Source organism: Brienomyrus brachyistius, chromosome 10, assembly GCF_023856365.1.
Source record: "Brienomyrus brachyistius isolate T26 chromosome 10, BBRACH_0.4, whole genome shotgun sequence".
Classification (NCBI taxonomy): Eukaryota; Metazoa; Chordata; class Actinopteri; order Osteoglossiformes; family Mormyridae; genus Brienomyrus; species Brienomyrus brachyistius.
This window is the reverse complement of record NC_064542.1, coordinates 292,501-311,086: the sequence shown is the minus strand read 5'-3', so window position 1 is coordinate 311,086 and position 18,586 is coordinate 292,501. Positions and strand designations below refer to the sequence as shown.

General features: G+C 45.8%; 1 protein-coding gene across 2 annotated transcripts in view; it reads left to right on the top strand.

Moving 5' to 3' along the window:
- LOC125750029 (teneurin-1-like) overlaps positions 1 to 18,586 on the top strand; it is a 190,753-nt gene that overhangs the window by 106,413 nt on the left and 65,754 nt on the right. Inside the window, exons 6-11 of one of the 2 annotated variants that reach the window (XM_049027261.1) lie at positions 3,351 to 3,509; positions 8,309 to 8,517; positions 10,562 to 10,772; positions 12,723 to 12,824; positions 17,107 to 17,301; positions 18,334 to 18,534. In XM_049027261.1, coding sequence (XP_048883218.1) covers positions 3,351 to 3,509; positions 8,309 to 8,517; positions 10,562 to 10,772; positions 12,723 to 12,824; positions 17,107 to 17,301; positions 18,334 to 18,534 — 1,077 coding nt within the window. Of the gene's footprint in view, positions 1 to 3,347; positions 3,510 to 8,308; positions 8,518 to 10,561; positions 10,773 to 12,722; positions 12,825 to 17,106; positions 17,302 to 18,333; positions 18,535 to 18,586 lie in introns of both variants that reach the window. The other variant, XM_049027259.1, reaches the window with a different exon arrangement.

Here is an 18,586-nt window from a genome sequence, read left to right as displayed (position 1 = left end):
GAGGAGCATCTCAGAAAAAATTCCACGCCCGGAGAAGAGTAGACGTCACTCATTCAGCCGTATTTAGCTTCCCCACGTCGCGATTTAGGAGCGAAAGCTAGCGGGCCGTTCACCCGCAGCGCAGACATCACTCAGATGTTTTATCTGTACTTTTATGTCGCTTCTTTTTTTTTTACAGCATTGTTGAATTCCAAAGCTATTTAAAGGCCGTCAACGCACTGTACTTGTTTGAATCAGAAGCCCATTTAGCAGCGAGTGGATTGAAGGAAACGCAATTCAGCTCTTTGTCACCTAATTAGTTTCTATCCCAAATGCGTGGATTATTTGTCTTCTCATTAAGTAAAAGCAAATTAGGAAATTTGGTAGAAGCAACCCATAAATTTACAGAAATGGATTTATGTCGTAACGAACGAGTGATATGTTGGCACAGGGTTCTCGACCTGGGCCAATGTACGCCAGGTTAGCGCTTGGCTGTATTGTTGGCTACTTTTGCCGATTTTTATACGACCCTAGATTGACATATTTCCACTTCATCAACCTGATGGCCGTATGCTATTAAACCGTAATGAATATCTTTGCTGGTTGAGGCAAGACTTATATTCAGGAGTATTCATTCAGGTACGTCACGTACTGCATGGATATATTAGTCTAGGCCTTCTTTTCGTGGCCTTGAAGCTACAAGACCTTCCCTCTAGCATAGACTTTGAAGTCTTCTCTTTGCCGAGCAGTTGCCTCCGTGTCGGTCTGACCCAGGCCTGAATCCCTCAAAGAAGGACAGAGAGAATTGGTCCATTATCACCCTCGAATAATGAAGCCCTCTTTCCCTGGCTGAAATATCACCTGCTTTTGTCGCTGCTGGGTTCAGCACGGTAGCCTGGGGGGTGGGGGTAGTTGGCGGGGGTTCCCGCCTGACTATACAGGTTTCAAAAAGCACGAGTCATGACAATGAAAGTCTCTCACTCAAAATCCCCCCCTGCCCCCGACCAGCCTTCACAATGATAGGCTCGGTTTAACAGGCCCTGAAGGATGTGGCCAAAACCTGGAACGATTCGACCATTTAAATAAAAAAATAAATCTATCTGGAACATTCCGAACACAGGGTGCTCAATAGACCACGGACATAATGCGCTGTCCTTAGCTGTGATATTTCTTGCTATATTATCCTAAGTTGGAGATAAGTGGAACTGAATGCAGGGAGAAAAAAATATATAATGCGATATAAAATTTTATGCTGTGCTTTCTTTGGCTTGTAAGGAAGACAAAGCCCCTGACTTAGGGGTGAGGAGCGCATTTCCTCAGGGATTGTTTATACATTCTCCTATAAGCGGAGGATCCGTCCCCCCACTTATACATTATTACCGTACAATTTCCACAGATCTCCGCGGGGCACCACTGAAGAGTAATGCTACCCAATCCCCGCGGTAATCTCACCGTTAGAATGATAATACCTTGATTTGTAGCTACTTCAGCAAGACGTAATGGCAAAGATATACAAGTGTGGGGGGGGGGGGGGGGGTCAGATGGCTAGAAAATTGGTTTCATCTCCAGTCTTAAGCGTGTCCTTACAGTATATCTGGCGGTGAGACAGACCACACGCCTGAACGTCGTTCTTGCCTTGCAGGCTGCTTTGTAGTCTCTCCTAAGTGGCCCGGTCAAGGTTCAGCGGGCGCTGAAAGAGAATGACCCGAGGCTTCAGGTGTAGCTAAGAAATCGCCTTAGCGGAGATACTCGTCATTATATTCAAGCTGAAGCGAAAATGTGCGCGGCAGTAATGAGGTGATAATAGCAGTGAGCTAATAATGAGGAATCTGACAAATTAATATGTGTCCTGGTGCCTGTCACGGCATTTTTGTCTAAATCCATGGAGTAACAGATTTTTTAAGCCAAAATATATCCTGTCAGTTATTTAAGTGAGTTACTTTTAGAGTATTAGTGGATGATGACGGTAGTTTACAACTATTACAACGAAAATATGTTTGCTATTGCTTAAAAGATGCTTCATTTCATATATCAAACAGCCAACACCTGTTTTCCTTAAATGATTCTGCATTTCGTTATTAGATTTCAGTCAACATTACAAAAAGTGTAGGCAAAAATGCCAAAGAATTATTTGGCTTTACTCTGGAGTATACTCTAAGATATTTTGTTGCTTGAAGTATCAAATGACAGCCAACCTCAATTCATTTATCTGATTCATCTGTATTTCCACTGTTGTTAACAGATTCTCTGATTTATGAATCGACTTGATCCAATTAGAGTTTTATCTTTATTCCTTTTATTCATATCCTGTGTCCTTTAAAGCTAGAACTTGCTATTGAGTGTTTCGATGTAGTTAAAAGCTGTATGGACGGACATGCATGTAACAAATCACATGAGTTACAGTATGATATAAGTATAGGGCAACTATTGCTATTGTATGTTTACATTCAGTCTTTTTATCTTGGGCTTTATCATACAGAATATGGAAGGCAAATAAAGAATTTTTTTCTTACTCTCTCGCATAAAAGTTGTGTGGAATATAGCATTTTAATGAAGAACAACACATAGTTTATGAAGCGTACAATTGCATATTTGTTTATGAAGTTTACAAACAGTGGTTTGTGGCATGTAAACAGACATGAATTTATTATACTTGTTTATTATGCTTGTGTGTTCTTTACAAGCAAAACAAGTGTAATTGTCTAGGTGCAATAGAGAGCACACGATATGGTTATAGAAAAGCACTGTTGATTCTTTTTTCGTTTTATAGATAATTCGGATTTTAAATGATTTTGCTCACATTACATAATTGCTTTTATGTTAAATATGTTGCATAACTAGTTTTGTAGTCTTTCTGAATATGTACAATATTTCTTGGAGCGTAGAATTCAAATACTTCCAGTAATAGGGTAGCTTTACCATATTTTATTAACTCAGATGACAGGTGGGTTTAATTCTGCTAGAAGCATGTAATTACATAAGCAGTTAGCGATATTTCTGCAGGAATATCCCAAAATGGCTTGTGTCTTTCTGCTGTCATGAACCATTCATCCATAAAGGTCATTAGTCATGCATAATAGGTTACGTAACGATTATGATGTAAACACTGTACTTCACAAGATTTCAGGAAATCCTCCCCCCTTCTGTGCCCCCCCCCGCACAACATAATTCTTAATGGACTTGTAAATAACATGAAACTCTTCGTATGTGATGATTTGAACCTAGTCAAGTATTGAACTGAAAAATCATTTCCCGCCAAAACGTGGCCGTGTGTCAGGTCTGAAGTTCCTCTGGGGAGGCACTGTTTGCATTCACTGGTCACCCCCCTCCCCCCCAAAATAACTGAAATTGCCCCCCATATGTTGCAGCAGTGCACCTGTTCGGCCTGACATGGCACCTGAAGCCCGTGGACGGCGAGCTGTACGAGAACGGCGTCAGCCAGCTGGACGGGGACCTGCTGGGTCCAGGCAGCACCGTCTCCCCGGCGGACAAACCTGGCCCTGACAAGATTAACAAGGGCGGGAAAGGAGGTGAGGGCGGCCTCTGTATTCCCCGTGAGCAAGGCCCCCCCCCCATACCGTAAATTCACCCAGACAAAGTGATTTAAACTGCATTAATGCTGTTTCTTTATCAGGTTAATCTCATAGCATAACCTGTCATACATTCCTGACGTGTCGTTTCATCTTCTTGCAGCGAATACAGTCCAGACCAGATAAGGCTGGGGGGGGGAGGGGGGGGTCAGAGGCGGGTAATGAACAGGTTGCTCTCCCATTATGAAACATCCGTGCCTGCTGCGCTACTGCGAGTGCTAAGGTGGTTTTTGGGGTGAGTGGAACAGCTCCTAGCATCGGCGCGTATCGCGTTAAGCGTAATCAGTCTGAACGAAAGAACGCCATTTCATCCCGAGAGATACTGCGGATGTTGGGCTCCCTATTACATGATACCAGAACGTTTCTTGGAGCCTGCAGGAGATGGAACAGCCTAGCATGACTGGGCCGAGGCGTAATACAAAGCGGGGATTAGCACTGGGTAGGGCTGCCGCACGTCCTTCATTGTACAGGGTCATTCCGTATTGAAAAAAGTAAACTTTGGAATCAAATTGGGGCCCAATCTGTCCTGTATTTTGCGATCTTATTTTAGCGACCTGGGGACGGGATCCCGTATTTCATTAGACTGAGAGTGGTGACCCCAAGGATGGGATCGTTCACAATACATGTTGCATGTCAACAGGAACATCAGCTTCAGGGAAACGTTAATACCCAGGCTGAAGCCTAGGGGCTTCTGCTAAAAGGGGCCGCTAACCTTAAGTTATTCTGCTGCCGCCGCCGCCACCCCCTCCACCCCCCCCCGGTCATCAACTTTTATCGTTGCCTCCAACCGCCCCCCCCGTCCCGTTCGACAACTTTTACTGTCGCCACCACGCAGAACATAGTAGGTGGGTCTCTGACAGCTCAACCAAAATAGCCCTCGGGCCTCTGACCATGTTAACGCCCCCCCCCCATCGCGCGAGAGCGAGGCGGACACTATGACGAAATCGTGACTCACTTATGTGATACATGCATGTTCCGAACCTGGCGGAGAGTCTCTGGGAAGTCCAAGAGTTTAAGAGACCAAGCTGGATAGAGGTCAGTTTCGAGTGAAAACAGGGATGTATACTGTATGCAAATGTGTGGGCGCTGGCGTCCAGAGCTGTGGGTTCGATTCCTGCCCTGGCTCTCAGCGACTGAAGTTTGCATTTCCTCCTTGTGGGGTATTCCGGTTTCTTTCCGCTCGGGAGTCCGAGGACGTGCAGTTTAAATGGACCGGCGCCACCGAATTGCCGTCGCCGTGTGTCAGTGTGTATATGTGCCTCGCGATGGACTGGCATCCTGTCCAGGGTGTCCCCTGCCGTGTGTCCTGTCCGTCCTGGGATAGACTCCAGGATTGTCGGATCCCTGTATCGTATAGGCGGCTCAGGAAAAAAAGATTGCTTAAAAACGTTTCCGCAGTAAAAGAAAAAGCTAAAATGACTGTGACAATGAGTCTGTTTTTATCTGCCACCCATAGGGTGTAATGCTCATTTTGGTCAATAACACCCAGCGTGCTCATTTTACCTGCATCATCCCAGACCCTCACACTGATTTAAATCACTTGTAATATCTATAGGAACAACTCACAGCCGTAAAGCTTATTTGAATAGTCACAGAGAATGTGGCTTGATTGCTACATGGTGAAAACAGCAATATATTTTAAAATAGATAGATGCTTTTTTTTTTTTAGATCCACCTTGTGATGTGTACCGAGCATGCAGCGAAACATGCGAGGCCATGCAGGGGCGTGACCGCCACATTTACCCTGTGAAGTCCACTTACTCCCGAGGGATTAAAAGATAAGCCTCCAGGACCATTCTCTCAATAAAGCATTATCCATGTTTTTTTTCCCAATTAGCAGCTCGTAAATCGCTACCTCCATCCCCTCCCCCCACCTACCCAGTCTATTATTCATGGTTAGCGACCTCTGTATGTAATGAATCGGTTACTGGGTCTGTGCTGCGTTGTCAAGCAAACCACTCCCTAGCTGTCACCCACCTAAGAGGTCGGCGCCTGCATTAAAGCCTGTGCATTAAAGCTACTAAACTTTCTTATTGTTTTCTTAATCTTTTACACTACCTGTTAATTTATTCCTGCACATTTTCCCCAATATGTATGTATGTCTGTCTATCCCGTGGGATGTGGTCATGTTTGCCACCCCTGAAACCGTGCATTTGGGGCCCCCTGTTGGCCATAAATACTCACTACACCTGGGGGTGGGTTGGAGGAGGGGAGGGGGGTCGCTGAAGTGAATGGGGCCAGCACAGATTATCATCAACTCCGTAACCCTGGACTGGGTAAGTGTTTGTGGAAGATGGATGGATCGATGGAGTGACATATTTTTACATATAATGGTGAACATAAGTAAACGAATGATAGACAATTAAATGCTTTTATTTTTGTGTAAGCGGAGGTGTTAGCAGTGAACACCATCATCCTCCAGGTTATCGTAGCATGGCTTTAGCATAGCGGGTCCAGGCCCCAAACTCACGGTCCTCTTGTACGCAGAGTGTAAAATTCAGTAGCCCTCGTTGATGTAAAAACTGTCTTTTTAAGTCGGCATTTTGGTCTGTCATTTTCGGGGGTTGGTGACGTGTGGGAGTGGCCATAGTGAAACAGGTTTTTAAAGAGGACATTGATATTCGACGGCGACTCAGCTCTCATGTCCCGCCGATCGACCACTCTCCGCTTCATCACGTCTATCGATCTCACTGCGTTGTGATACAATCTTAGGATTTCTCCGCTGGAGGGCTCTCCCCCTTTCATATATTATGGGGACAAGACCTTCGCGCTGCCCCCCCCGGCGGGCCGTACGCACCACGAAGAAGATATGAGCTCCGAGAGCTTTATCGGGACTGCTTTAAAGCTTTCATCTTAAATAAAACATGCAGGGGCGTAACAAAACAGCTTTGCGTTAAAATCCCCACCCCGCGGCTCTGAAGCTTTGTGGCAAAATGGAGGCAACATTCAACATGAGGTTATGTGTGGGATTTCTCAGATGTTGTAGTTGTAGATTTTCCAGTTCTTAAGGCAAGGGTGGAGGTAATGGGTTAAAGATTAAACATATAAATAGATAGGCCTTTTGGGCCAGTGGAATTATCTGCTTACTGACATCAGGTGACATTAATTTGGCAGTGAAAATGGGGAAAAAAATGGCCGCAATCTTATTAGCTACCTGCTCAAAATCCTTTTAATTGAATCCCCTTAATTATAATGACCCGCTCTTCTGCGATATTTCTGTTCCTCCTTAGGCGAGTCCTTTGTAAGAAAAAAACAATCATTAAAGTTTTCTGCAGCGATCCATTTGGGGTTTAAAGGGAACACAAGTTGTCTTGGTTGCTTGCTCCTTCATCAGGATCTGTATTAAAAGGCACCCTCGTTTGATTCCATAGTCGTGAAGACTAATAGCTCTAATTGAAAACACGGTTTAGTTTCTCTGCAAAGGAATTACAGGTGTATTTTTTCAATGCAGATAACCCCCGGGGCTATGAGCATTAATCAGGGTGGAAGTCACACTTCTTTTATTGTGCCTTTTCTTTTTTCCTCCTTTCCCTTGTTTCCACTGAACATACTTTGATCATACCCAGCAAGGAGTTTTTCGGAAGAGATAACAAGGAGTTAAGGCCAGGGTAAATTCATTGGTTTTGAAGTCTATGCTGAAGTTGGTTACCCAGGTTTCAACAGTTTTCTGTCAGTGAAATTTGACGTACTGGCTCCTTTCATGCAGGAATGGATCCGTAGCCAGGTTAATCAATCCGGTCGTCTCGAAAAATCCATCCGCTCTCCCACCACTTATCTAGTACGTGCTCACAGTGACCCGGGAGTCTATCCTGGGCAACATAGGGCTCAAGGTAGGAGACAGGGTGCCAGTCAATCACAGGGCACATGAACACACGACATATTGGGAGACACCAATTAACCTCAGCCTTATGTTTTTGGACTAGAGGATGAATCTCATGCATTGCCGGGGACAGAAATGGAAACTCCTTGCTCACAAAAAGGGGACGGGTTTCAAACCCTGAACCTTAAAGGATATGGGCTTCAAACCCTTGACCCTGAAGGGTATAGTTTTCAAGCACCCATCCCAGAAGGGTATGGGTCTCGAACTCTCAATTGCAAAGGTCTGAGGCAACAGTACTATCTGCGTTCTCATCTTCACACAGCTCAATATATGACACATCTGAGCAAAATCCAGCTATACCAACTTTACCTTGTAGGCAATTGATGTGTCTGTAAGTGCAATCTATTCCTTAGGGTTCAGGGCCCGAGTGGGGCACTCGCACAGAGTCACCTCCAGTTCCCGCAACCTGCAGGCAACTGAGGTTTATGACAATATTCCAAGTGTCAGGATTGTTGAAATTAATTTGTGCTTTTGTAAATACTCCTTTTGCTTGCATGTTGCTTGCATAAGGGAGGAATATATATTAAGGAAATAATTTTTAATTGTTCTTCTTTTCAGTTAGAGGTGCAGTATGAGTCTTCACGGTCAAATGTTCTCACAATGTGATACAAACCTGTTATTTTGACATTGTGGGGACCATTTTTCTGTCCCCCCCAAAGGGAAACTGAATTTTATAAAATCTTCAAATCAAAAATGCCAAAAGTCTAGTATTTTGTTTGGTTACTTATGGTTAAGATTAGGACCCGGTAGGGGTTAGGGTCGTCAGAAATGATTGGAGAGTCCCCACGAAGATATGAATACGAACATTGTTTGTGTGTTTGCATGCGTGTGTGTGTGTGTGTGTGTGTGTGTGTTGCAGACAAAGGGCTCTTTCAGAAAGGCCGGGTGATAGACCGAGGGGAGGTGGACATCGGGACCCAGGTTATACAGACCATCCCTCCTGGTCTCTTCTGGCGGTTCCACCTCACCATCCACCACCCGACTTACATAAAGTTCAACGTCTCCCTGGCGCGGGATGCCCTGCTGGGCATCTACGGGAGGAGAAACATCCCCCCCACCCACACCCAGGTATTCTCCTTTAAGTATCTTTTTTTACAGCCGTAATTAAAATGCCCTTCATAATCTGATGTGTATGCATGTGATTATTTTAAATGCAGATTAATATGCAGATACTCAGACATTTGACACTTAGGACATTTAACAATTAACTGTTGGACTGGGTCGTATGTAAGGGCCAATGGGGGCACTGACCCTCTGCTGAAGCCGATTGGCCCCTGAAGTGCTCCCTCCCCCTGCCAGTCACAGATTCAAAACGTATCATTGGCTAATGATTCGGTTAGCCCCTTATATGCCCCTGTGATACACAGAGGACTATTATGTTGAACACAAGGAGTAAAAAAAATAATTAAAGCTTTAAATACTTAAAAACTCATGGTCCACTCTGAGAGTATGTCCATGTGGTAGTGGAAATAGTGTTTGATTGGGCGGGTCGAAAAATTCCCAGTCCTTATCCCAGTACTTCCATGGATGAATTTAACGTATTCTGCTATGTACATTAACTTGCCTTGTACGATACTGCTGGCATCTTCACCTGTGTAGGTAGGAAGGCCGTCTAGGAGACGTAGGATTCCTAGCGGCCTGATTCCCGGCTTCCTCTTACCGCTACGCCCCGCCTCTGCCGAACTCCGACCCGGAGTGAGATTTAGCCGCGACACTTTATGGTTTCGCTCCCCCAGGACCCCCAGCCCCCACCTGAATTTCTATGCTTTAGTTATGCTAATTTTGGAGTGACGGAGGGGGGGGGGGTCCCCTCCTCCTCCGCTGTAATGGCACCTTCAGGAGTCAGTGTGGTCGGTGACATTGACTAATCTGCGAGCTGTCTACCCACCCCAGAAGAGCGTCCCACCCCTCGCAGACAGACATATGCTGCCGGTGACCAGGCCTGCTCGTACACGGGGATGGCTGATAGAGTCCCGACAGGTCATCAGACCCGGGTCACGCCAGACCCTCCTGCTGCCCATTCAATCTGTCATACGCTGTGACTCCTTCCTGAGCTGAGGCAGACCTGCGAGCACTTACAACACAGCCTAATTGGATATTACTCTCATTAACTGGAGCCTGTCCCTTGGGTGGTCTGTTGAGTTTGCCCTGATTCCAAGGAGATTTTTGCCTCTTCGACAAAGGGGAATGGAGGTGGGGGGGGGGGGTGGGCGGGTGTTGGAGGGAGTAGGGAAATACTAGCTTAAAAATATGTCCCGCAGAGACACGAGCGAAACATAATCAGGTGTTCAGCATTCGCAGAATGTAATGAAAACCCAGGACAATGATGGCTGCTGATGCTTCAGCCTGTGGGATAATGTCATCGAGGCCGAAATCCGTTTGTTTCTTTTCCTTTCCTGGGCCACACATTGTTAGGATGTCGGTCACCAGCCCCAGCGGCTGACATTTTCTTGTCGGTGCGAGGTTCGTATGCAGGCGTCCGGCCTCACGAGGGCCTATGGTCGCCCCCGGTGATGGGAGGAATTAAAAGCAGAATTACCTTCCCTCCTCATCCTGGAAAGAGTATTTGGTCGAACGCCACGCTAACAAATGTGTCTGAGTCATCCGAGCTGCTCTTAAGCTCTGGGCTACGTTGGGATGGCGAGGCTTAAATCATTAGCATTTTCTTAATTTGGCGGCGGTTGCATGGGGAGTGGAGGGGGGTTGGCTTTGTGGCCCTGGGGGTTTAGAAATCAAAGAGCCAGTCAGAAGCGAATGAAGGAATAATCCTGATCCGGTCCTTCTCTATGGGGGAAAAGCACGAGCGAGCCAAAGCACGGCACCTCACTGGAGGCGACGGCCACATAATTCTCTAACCTCCAAAGGCCGCTATAATCTGCCGGCACAGCCTGTGTAGAGAGAGCTAGGCGGTACGGTCATTACTGGATTATAATGCAGTGTCAGTGGGATTGGATTATGCTAGTCATGCACGCAAGCACAAATACAGCCATAAGTAGGGACGTGCTAGCTGGGATTTAGCAGAGTACACATGGGGCGGAAGCCGTCGTCACGGTAACGAAGCGTGCCCCATCAGCACCGACGTGCCACTACAATGTCTGCCCGCGCTTCGCAGTTCGACTTCGTCAAGCTCCTGGACGGGAAGCAGCTGCTGAAGCAGAATCTGAAGGGGTCCGAGGATGGTGCCGGCACATCGCGGAATCTGCTCCTAGCCTCCGTGCAGGAGACCGGATTCATAGAGTACATGGACCCGGGAACCTGGTACCTGGCCTTCTACAACGACGGCAAGAAGATGGAGCAAGTGCTTGTCCTCAGCTCTGTCATCGGTAAACATATCCGCTCATTTTATTTGTTTGGCGCCCTCTGCAGCATGGGTGGACCACGTGTGTTGTTTAGGTCTCGGCTATACATTAGTATGGGCTTCTTACAGTGTGCCATTCAAGAATACAGTGTGCAAACAGCAAAAGAAATGTGCAAAATACAACATCCAAGCAATATGCAATACACTGACTGGATAATATAAATATATAAAACACAATATAGAGAAATTAGAAAAGAAAGTAGAAACAATGTACCATCTACAGACTACTGTAAATGTACGGACAATATAAAATACAAACAATACACAATACACAGACAGTACATCAAATTTACAAACAATATACAGACAATACACAATTTACAGACATTATACAATATAAAATACAATCAATTCAGTGTATGACAGTTCAGTGTAATCTACAGCGAGTATTTGATACAGTGTGCAGAGAGTACAGTATAATCTACTGACAGAACAACAAATGTAGAGAGTATAAAAAATATGAGCAGTAACATAAAATGTACAGACAGGATACAGGACAGTGCAATGACTTATGAACAGAGCATACAGTGCAGTGTACAGACAGCACTACATTATATGCAGAGCAATGCAGTGACAGTACAGTGACAGTGTGGGCTACAATATACATACATTTCACAATGTAATACAAGCGGTAAGCAATAATTACTATAGTTATATAGGAGTGCAAGACAGTATACAGAAAGCAGTCTCGAGGTAACCTTACACTTTAAAGGTCCACGTCAAAACCAGAGAAACAAAGGAAAATGCTGTGAACACGCTGGTGATCGTGGGGCCTGTGCATTGGAAAGCAAGTGCTACTGTTTATCCGATGAGTAAAGAAGCTTAATTCAGCACTTGTCAGCCCTATCTTGCTTCTCGATGTACCTCGAGACTGCCTTTGATGTATTATTGAGCTGTTTTATTTTTTTTTCTTTCTGTAGATATTCAGTAAAAAACAGCGCTACCTCGAAAATATATTGCGTTAGTTTTGAAGACTCGCTCACTGGGAATTTGCTGCATGGATATGCGGATGCGCGTCTTTCAGCTTGACGAGGAGAGCAGAGCGGGAGAGCGACGTAGATCTTTATAGCCCTCCTCCCCAGGCTGACTCGCTGTCCTCATGCTCGGAAGCGACGCCGTAGCTCTGCTTTGGCGGTAGCGCTGATGTTCGGACAGGGAAACGGCCATAATCCTGGCCTGCTTCGTGTCGCCTATTGTCCAATTAAGGCGTCCTGATTGAGCTGACAGGTCTTTCAGAATAGAAATCCTCTACAGGTTTCAAAGTGCCAAAACGAAAGTCTTTCAGCCTTAATTGACAGACCCTTGGTCACTCATCTTTAAACATATGCCAGGAAAGGACTGGGACTCGCGAAAACTCTCCCCATCTGCTCTCGAAAACTCCGTTTCATCTCATTCTACTGTACACAGTACTGCCGGGGTTTAAAAACTAATGTATTCAAGTCCCCCCAGGCAAGTACTGAAGTTTTGTTAAAGTTATTATTTTTCTTTGTTTTCTTTTTTTCCTTTTCTTTGAACTGCAAAATAAATGGTACCATTTTTTTCATCAGGTGACGAGTGGGGTTTGTGGCAGATGTGCTTTGAAATTCATATTCCGGCAGCTATTTGCATTTTTACTAATTAGCCGTTATGAGGCTACCTTACATTCGGATGTGATTATACTTCGCTAAAGTTCGCTAAATTAGTATTCTTTTCTTAGTAGTGGTATCGCAGCCATTATCGGCTCGTTAATGATGTGTAAGCGGGCGGATAAATGGACGAAAACGCTTGTCTCGGAGCTGGAGGTCACAGTGGAAACGCTAAGCTGTTCATGTTTATCCCAGAGAGTTTTCTGTTGGGGTGTGTCAGGAAACAGGCCCGGCTGCTTGGTTTCTGAGCCATCATGCCGTTTAAATCCGCTGATGTCATCCTCGCGCAGAAACCATGGATGGCTGCTCGACAGACTGTAACGGGAACGGCGAGTGCGTTGCTGGTCACTGCCACTGTTTCGCTGGATTCCTGGGGCCCGACTGCACCAAAGGTAAGCCTCATCCGGGCCGCCCATCCGGTAATTCCGTTTTGCCACCGCTGGTGCTGCGGGAACAGCAAGGCGAGGTTGAGAGATGCGAGGGAGTGAAGTCATTGGAAGCCACCATGGCAGGCGATGCACGAGCTTCACGGAGGCGCGGCTCGACCCGACACGAAATACCTGTCGCCTGCGAGAAAGTGGCGGCGGGAGAAAGTACGGCCGCGCGTCTCCGACAGCTGAAGAGTCACCGTGGCGGGGGAAGCCGACAGCTGCAGAGGAGGAAGATGCGTTTCCCAGCGGTATTCGTACCTGGGCTGTGAGACGGAAGATGACAGCGATCGGTAATCTGGAGCTGCACCCTCGGAAAATTTGCATAACCATGTTTTTTTTTTGGGGGGGGGGGGTGGGCTGTTTCTCCACAGTGGGGAAGATGGCCTCGTCATTTTAATTTCAAAATGCAGCCTGATAGCTAAATCTAGAATGAACGCTAAATACTGCTGGGGAATGTAATATAAACACAGAGCATGGAGCTAGAATCCCGTGTCCAGGCACATGTGCACTGAAACCCTCGGCTTACGGAAAGATGCCTTTACGATTTTGCTTTTTATCTCCTAGCCAGATTCTTGCTGATGCATCCAATGAAATGGAACAGGATAGATATATATATATATATTTATATATTGGAAATAAATCATATTTCTTTGGAGTGCTCCTGTAACATTTAACCACATATATCCTGTGTATAGTTTAACCTTATTGTTGGAGGGTTCATGCTTGATCTTTGTTGTGACTGCGCACGTACGCTTGTGTGACTAACACAGAAGATCCACAAAGAAACCTTGACTGCTCCATCAATATCATTGATCATCACCAGCTTAAATCACAATGGCTCTTTGCCAGTATATCAGTACAGAACAGGGAATTATTAAACATTTCTGTGCCATATCATAACCCGTCACAGGAATTTCTATACCCAGAACAGCTCACAAGACTTACAACCACTTCCAGATAGCCTCTAAATCAATTACCACTATCATTTAAATGAAATTTAAAATGATTGCTCTGAAGCTATCTGTAGCTTAATAAATACATCTAAAAAAATGTAAGATACTTCTGAATGATAATTTGCCTTATGGGATGTAAAGTATGTCAATACTCTCAGATATCTTTAAAGACATAGATGATATCCCGTGAAATATATCCATTCAGCTAATTGCCGTCTATGTTATCTTTAATAGCAACAGCAATCGCAGAGCCTGAAAGCGGCATTAAAACAGTACTCTACGGTTGAAAGGATCAATCAGGAGCAGGACTGCGCTCTGTCCTAACAGCTTAACAGCGTAAATCAGTCTGTTCCTGTTTGCCGTGAACGGCAGGCAACCCGGCTGACTGAAGTCATTCTTTTTGCGGGTTCGTGCATCGTGGCGTCGATCTGGGGCATGACCTGTTTCTTGGCGGCTTGGCCGAAAGAGCACGGGTTCGCCGAAGAGGCAGACTTCATGCCGCTGAGGATGCCACAGGTTTCCAGTGGGTTTGCTGCATTAGTTTCTGAGCCACCCAACCCCCTCCCAGTACGCAAATTAAGTTTAAAAAAGAAAAGCTGCAGTGAATTGCACTCTCTCATTTATAAAGTCCTTGTTTTTCACAGTTTTTTCTTCAGCACTCCACAGTCAGGCCACAATTTTCTTCCATTTGAGTTTTCACCTTGCAGCATGACTAGACTGGGAGATAATATGCGCAAATGCGAAGATGCATGGAATCGTAATATAGACATAATATGATAATATGATTTTTATTTAATATAAAAGTAATGCTCCTTTCTTAGAATCATGGAGCAGCTCTCCCATAGCACAGATGTCCCTCTCTAGCAGTCAGATCAAGCGAATAAAACCTTGTTTTCCTATTACCGTCTTTCTGCTTCATATGCTCTGGCGAATGGCTGCCACACATTGGGAAGAATAAAAACCAAATGTAGCTCGTAAGATCTGTCCCGCTCTCGCCTGTTCGGGAATAAGACTCAGTTCCTTCCGGGCCGCTGCTTTCATCGGATGGTCCCGCCCACCCCGACTCTCCCCAGGTACCGGGGCCTGTGAATTGCCATAGCAGACGCGATTGCCGAAATTGGCGGGGAGCCCTTAGCGTGATGCTATCGAGACTGATGGACGCCCACAGGTGCGAGGGTGGGTGCTGCCGCGCGACGCGCCGTCTGTCTGCGGAGAAGACGGGAAAAGGCGTAGTAACCGCGAGGCAGGGGAAACCGCCGCTCAGAGTCGGCAGCAATTTCTTTGATGTATAGTAAAGTCACACATTAGCACTGGCATGTTAGCTTATGCATGTACCCTGTTTATGGTTAGTTAGTTTTTTGTATTTTATTCCTGGTGTCTGTCCTCTTCTCTCTCTCTCTCTCTCTCGCTCTCTCTCTCTCTCATTTTCTATCTATCTGTCTATCTGCATAGCCTTTATATTTCAGTGCACCAGCTAAACATGATTCATAGGTATATACAGTAAATGTCTAAGTATCCCCAACAGATCAGTTAATTATGCATGAAACATGGTGGTTACTTTATTACTGTTCACTGTAGGTAAAATGAAACACATCCAATCTTGTTAACGTGAAAAGCAGAAATAAAGGATGACTTCAAAATAATAATGAAAAGACACATGTATAGTGTTCTACATTCCTTGTTGCTTATCTATAGGTCAAATAATACCATCCATTAATAGATCAATTGACATATATCTATGGCTACATAATTGTATTTGTCATGTTTTTCCATGCAAGTGACCACTGAAACAAAGTTATTGATTGGTTGAATCGTACACATACAAGTCAATCTGAACTCGCATAACGTGAATGAATTTAAAATTTATGGTCATATTTAGTTTCTTCTGTAAAAGAAAAGTAAAATTTGTATTCCTTTTTAATGTCACTAGCACATATATTATGGTAATTGTACTTAGACCATGAATTACCAATAAAAAAAAAAAAACACAAAATCTATGGAGTAAGATTGGATTAGTACATGGAAATTCACTTGGAAATGATTCAGGCCTCGCTCAGACGTCAGACATCATTGTGCCTGGGCATCATTACAGGACACGGACACACTGGGGTGTGTGTTAATGAAACTGAGGCATGCATGGGGCAAAGTGATTTCGGCTCAACAGCAGCCAACAGGTCAAGCGGTCTTGCGATGAGTCAGCCGAAGACACCATGCGAACAGCAACACCAATTCCACACGCTCCAGCGAGAGATTTTTGTCATCGTGCTGCTGCCAGACTGGGGTGTTGTGCAGATTTTAAGACGTCAGGGGCTTAGCCCCAAGACCTAATCTGTACAAGGGCCATCATATCGAATTCTCTCTCTGAAGTTCTGTTGATTGTACCTTTACGGGGGTTTGCGGTAACGCAGATGTATGAGTTCTCAAACCAAGAGCATGGTTGTTAAAGCATCTGAGCGAAACTAATCATTTGGGGCTCGTTCAGATTCATTTAGGGCTTCAGCCCTGGATGACCTGCCTCGTGATGTGTGGCCTTCCAAAGTTACAGGATCCTTCATCGGTGGAGTGGGTTGGTGGCCCTAAATGCCTTTGATTTGGGGCTTTACTGAGTGATACCAATACACCTACTCTCCTCTCACCTTCATGAATACCATTTTCCATGCTGCGTTCTCTTGGAGCGTAATGGCCGGATCGGGAACGTTGGCCTCTTGGATTCCACTCAGGTGGAAACCAGAACAGCATGTGCATCGACTTAATGTGACAGGATGGGCGGCTGAGTCCTGCAGAATGGCCCTCCGTAGCCCAAGCGTGTGGGTATTGCGACGTTTTGCATTTTTCTATACACAGCTGGTGACCGATCTGATGGATTCAGGCACCAGAAAACCCACGTAAGCACTCTGTGATTTATATGTGGGTAGGATTCTTTTTTAAAAATGCGATGCTACGTCAACAGCATTTGGGTTTGCCATGCATGTGGGAACCAAAAAGTTGCCTGCTCAAAACTCGCAAAGGGCCCTGCTGTTGTACTCGTTTGAAGGCACTTCATACGGACAGCTTCAGTGGAATCGACCAGCTGTATAAACGGGCTGCGAAGGTCGCTTCGGATGAAAGAACCAGCAGCCTGAATTATTTATCAGATCGGGCAACTTCATTTGGTAATGTTAGGTAGGTTCTAGGTAGATCCTCCTCATTCCCCAGTAGTTCTGTTTACAGAGAGAGCGCGGGGCGGAACGTTCGGGCAAGGGGGGCTTCGAGGGATGCCCTGCGAACCCAAATGCACCATGTCGTTGCAGACGCCTGCCCGGTGTTGTGCAGCGGAAATGGGGAGTACGAGAAGGGCCACTGCTTGTGCCACCCGGGTTGGAAGGGACCCGAGTGTGACATCCAGGAGGACCAGTGCATCGACCCCACCTGCTCCAATCATGGGAACTGCGTCCAGGGCAGCTGCGTGTGCCACCCTGCCTACAAGGGAGTCAGCTGTGAGCAAGGCGAGTGTCGTTAAATGACCAGACCCTGGGAAAAAAGCCATAATACCAAAATGCACAATTAAGAGTCTGAATCAGAGCTGGGCTGGGATTTAAACTCGGCCTCGGACTTCGGGGTCTCCCATGGCACCATGATGAATTTTGCCAACCATGGAGGTGGGAAATGCATTTGCCAGCCCACATACCATACAAAATGCCCGCCATGCCAGATGGCCAGTCCTGCCCTGCTCTCACTCATGACAAAGTTTTGACTGGGATCTTGTTAGACAAGGAAATGCATTGTAGCCTAACCTGCTAATAACCCATTAAATTTGTGCAATTTAGATCATAATTTTAAAACTTTGCAGTTTCTATTACCAGACTCAAAGCAGGTTAAGACCACAGTGGTCTTGCTGACTTCTACTTTTCAGTTGGTTATGCTCACGCATGATGTGGATCAGTTGTCAATAGCTGATGAGCTAAATAATAATAATTGTGCGGCTGTCCGGAATTCGGTGCAAGGGCAGCAGCTTTGAGCTGCGCAGTCCGGACACTTTGCTGACGGGTGAGAGCACCACAGTAATTGCAGTGCTTAAATAAAGCCTGTTTTGTGAGGCGTGGTTTATGGTGGGGATGTTTTTAAGTGTAACCGAATGATAAGCGGTTAACTGCCCTGAAACGTAGATTGTGTTGTGGCTTGTTAACTTTTGATGAGAGCCTAGTTAGAGGCTGCAGTATTTTTATTCTCCAGTGGCTATGAAGTTTATATATATATATATATATATATATATACGTGTGTGTGTGTGTGTGTGTGTGTGTATATATATATATATATATATATATATATATATATATATATATATAGTACATATACATGCATCATACAGCAATGATTCTGATGTGGATGACTGAGCAATTAGCGCCAGGTTTCCACGAGCACTGTAACCACGGTGACTCGCAGTAGAGACGGCTCTACCTGCCTCAGCGGGCTCAGTGACGGACCACGCCTGTCCATATGGCACCCTGACTTGTCGCCTTGCCGTCTCTCCGCCGCAGTGGACTGCCTGGACCCCCAGTGTGCAGGCCACGGTGTCTGTGTGAAGGGGGAGTGCCTGTGCTCGCCGGGCTGGGGGGGTGCAAGCTGCGAGACCCCCATGCCCTCTTGCCAGGAGCAGTGCTCTGGGCACGGAACCTACCTGCCCGACGCTGGGACGTGCACCTGTGACCCCGGCTGGACCGGCTCCGACTGCTACACAGGTCAGTACCACCCCGACCCCAATTAAAAAGCCGCCATACTTCTGGGAAGGGG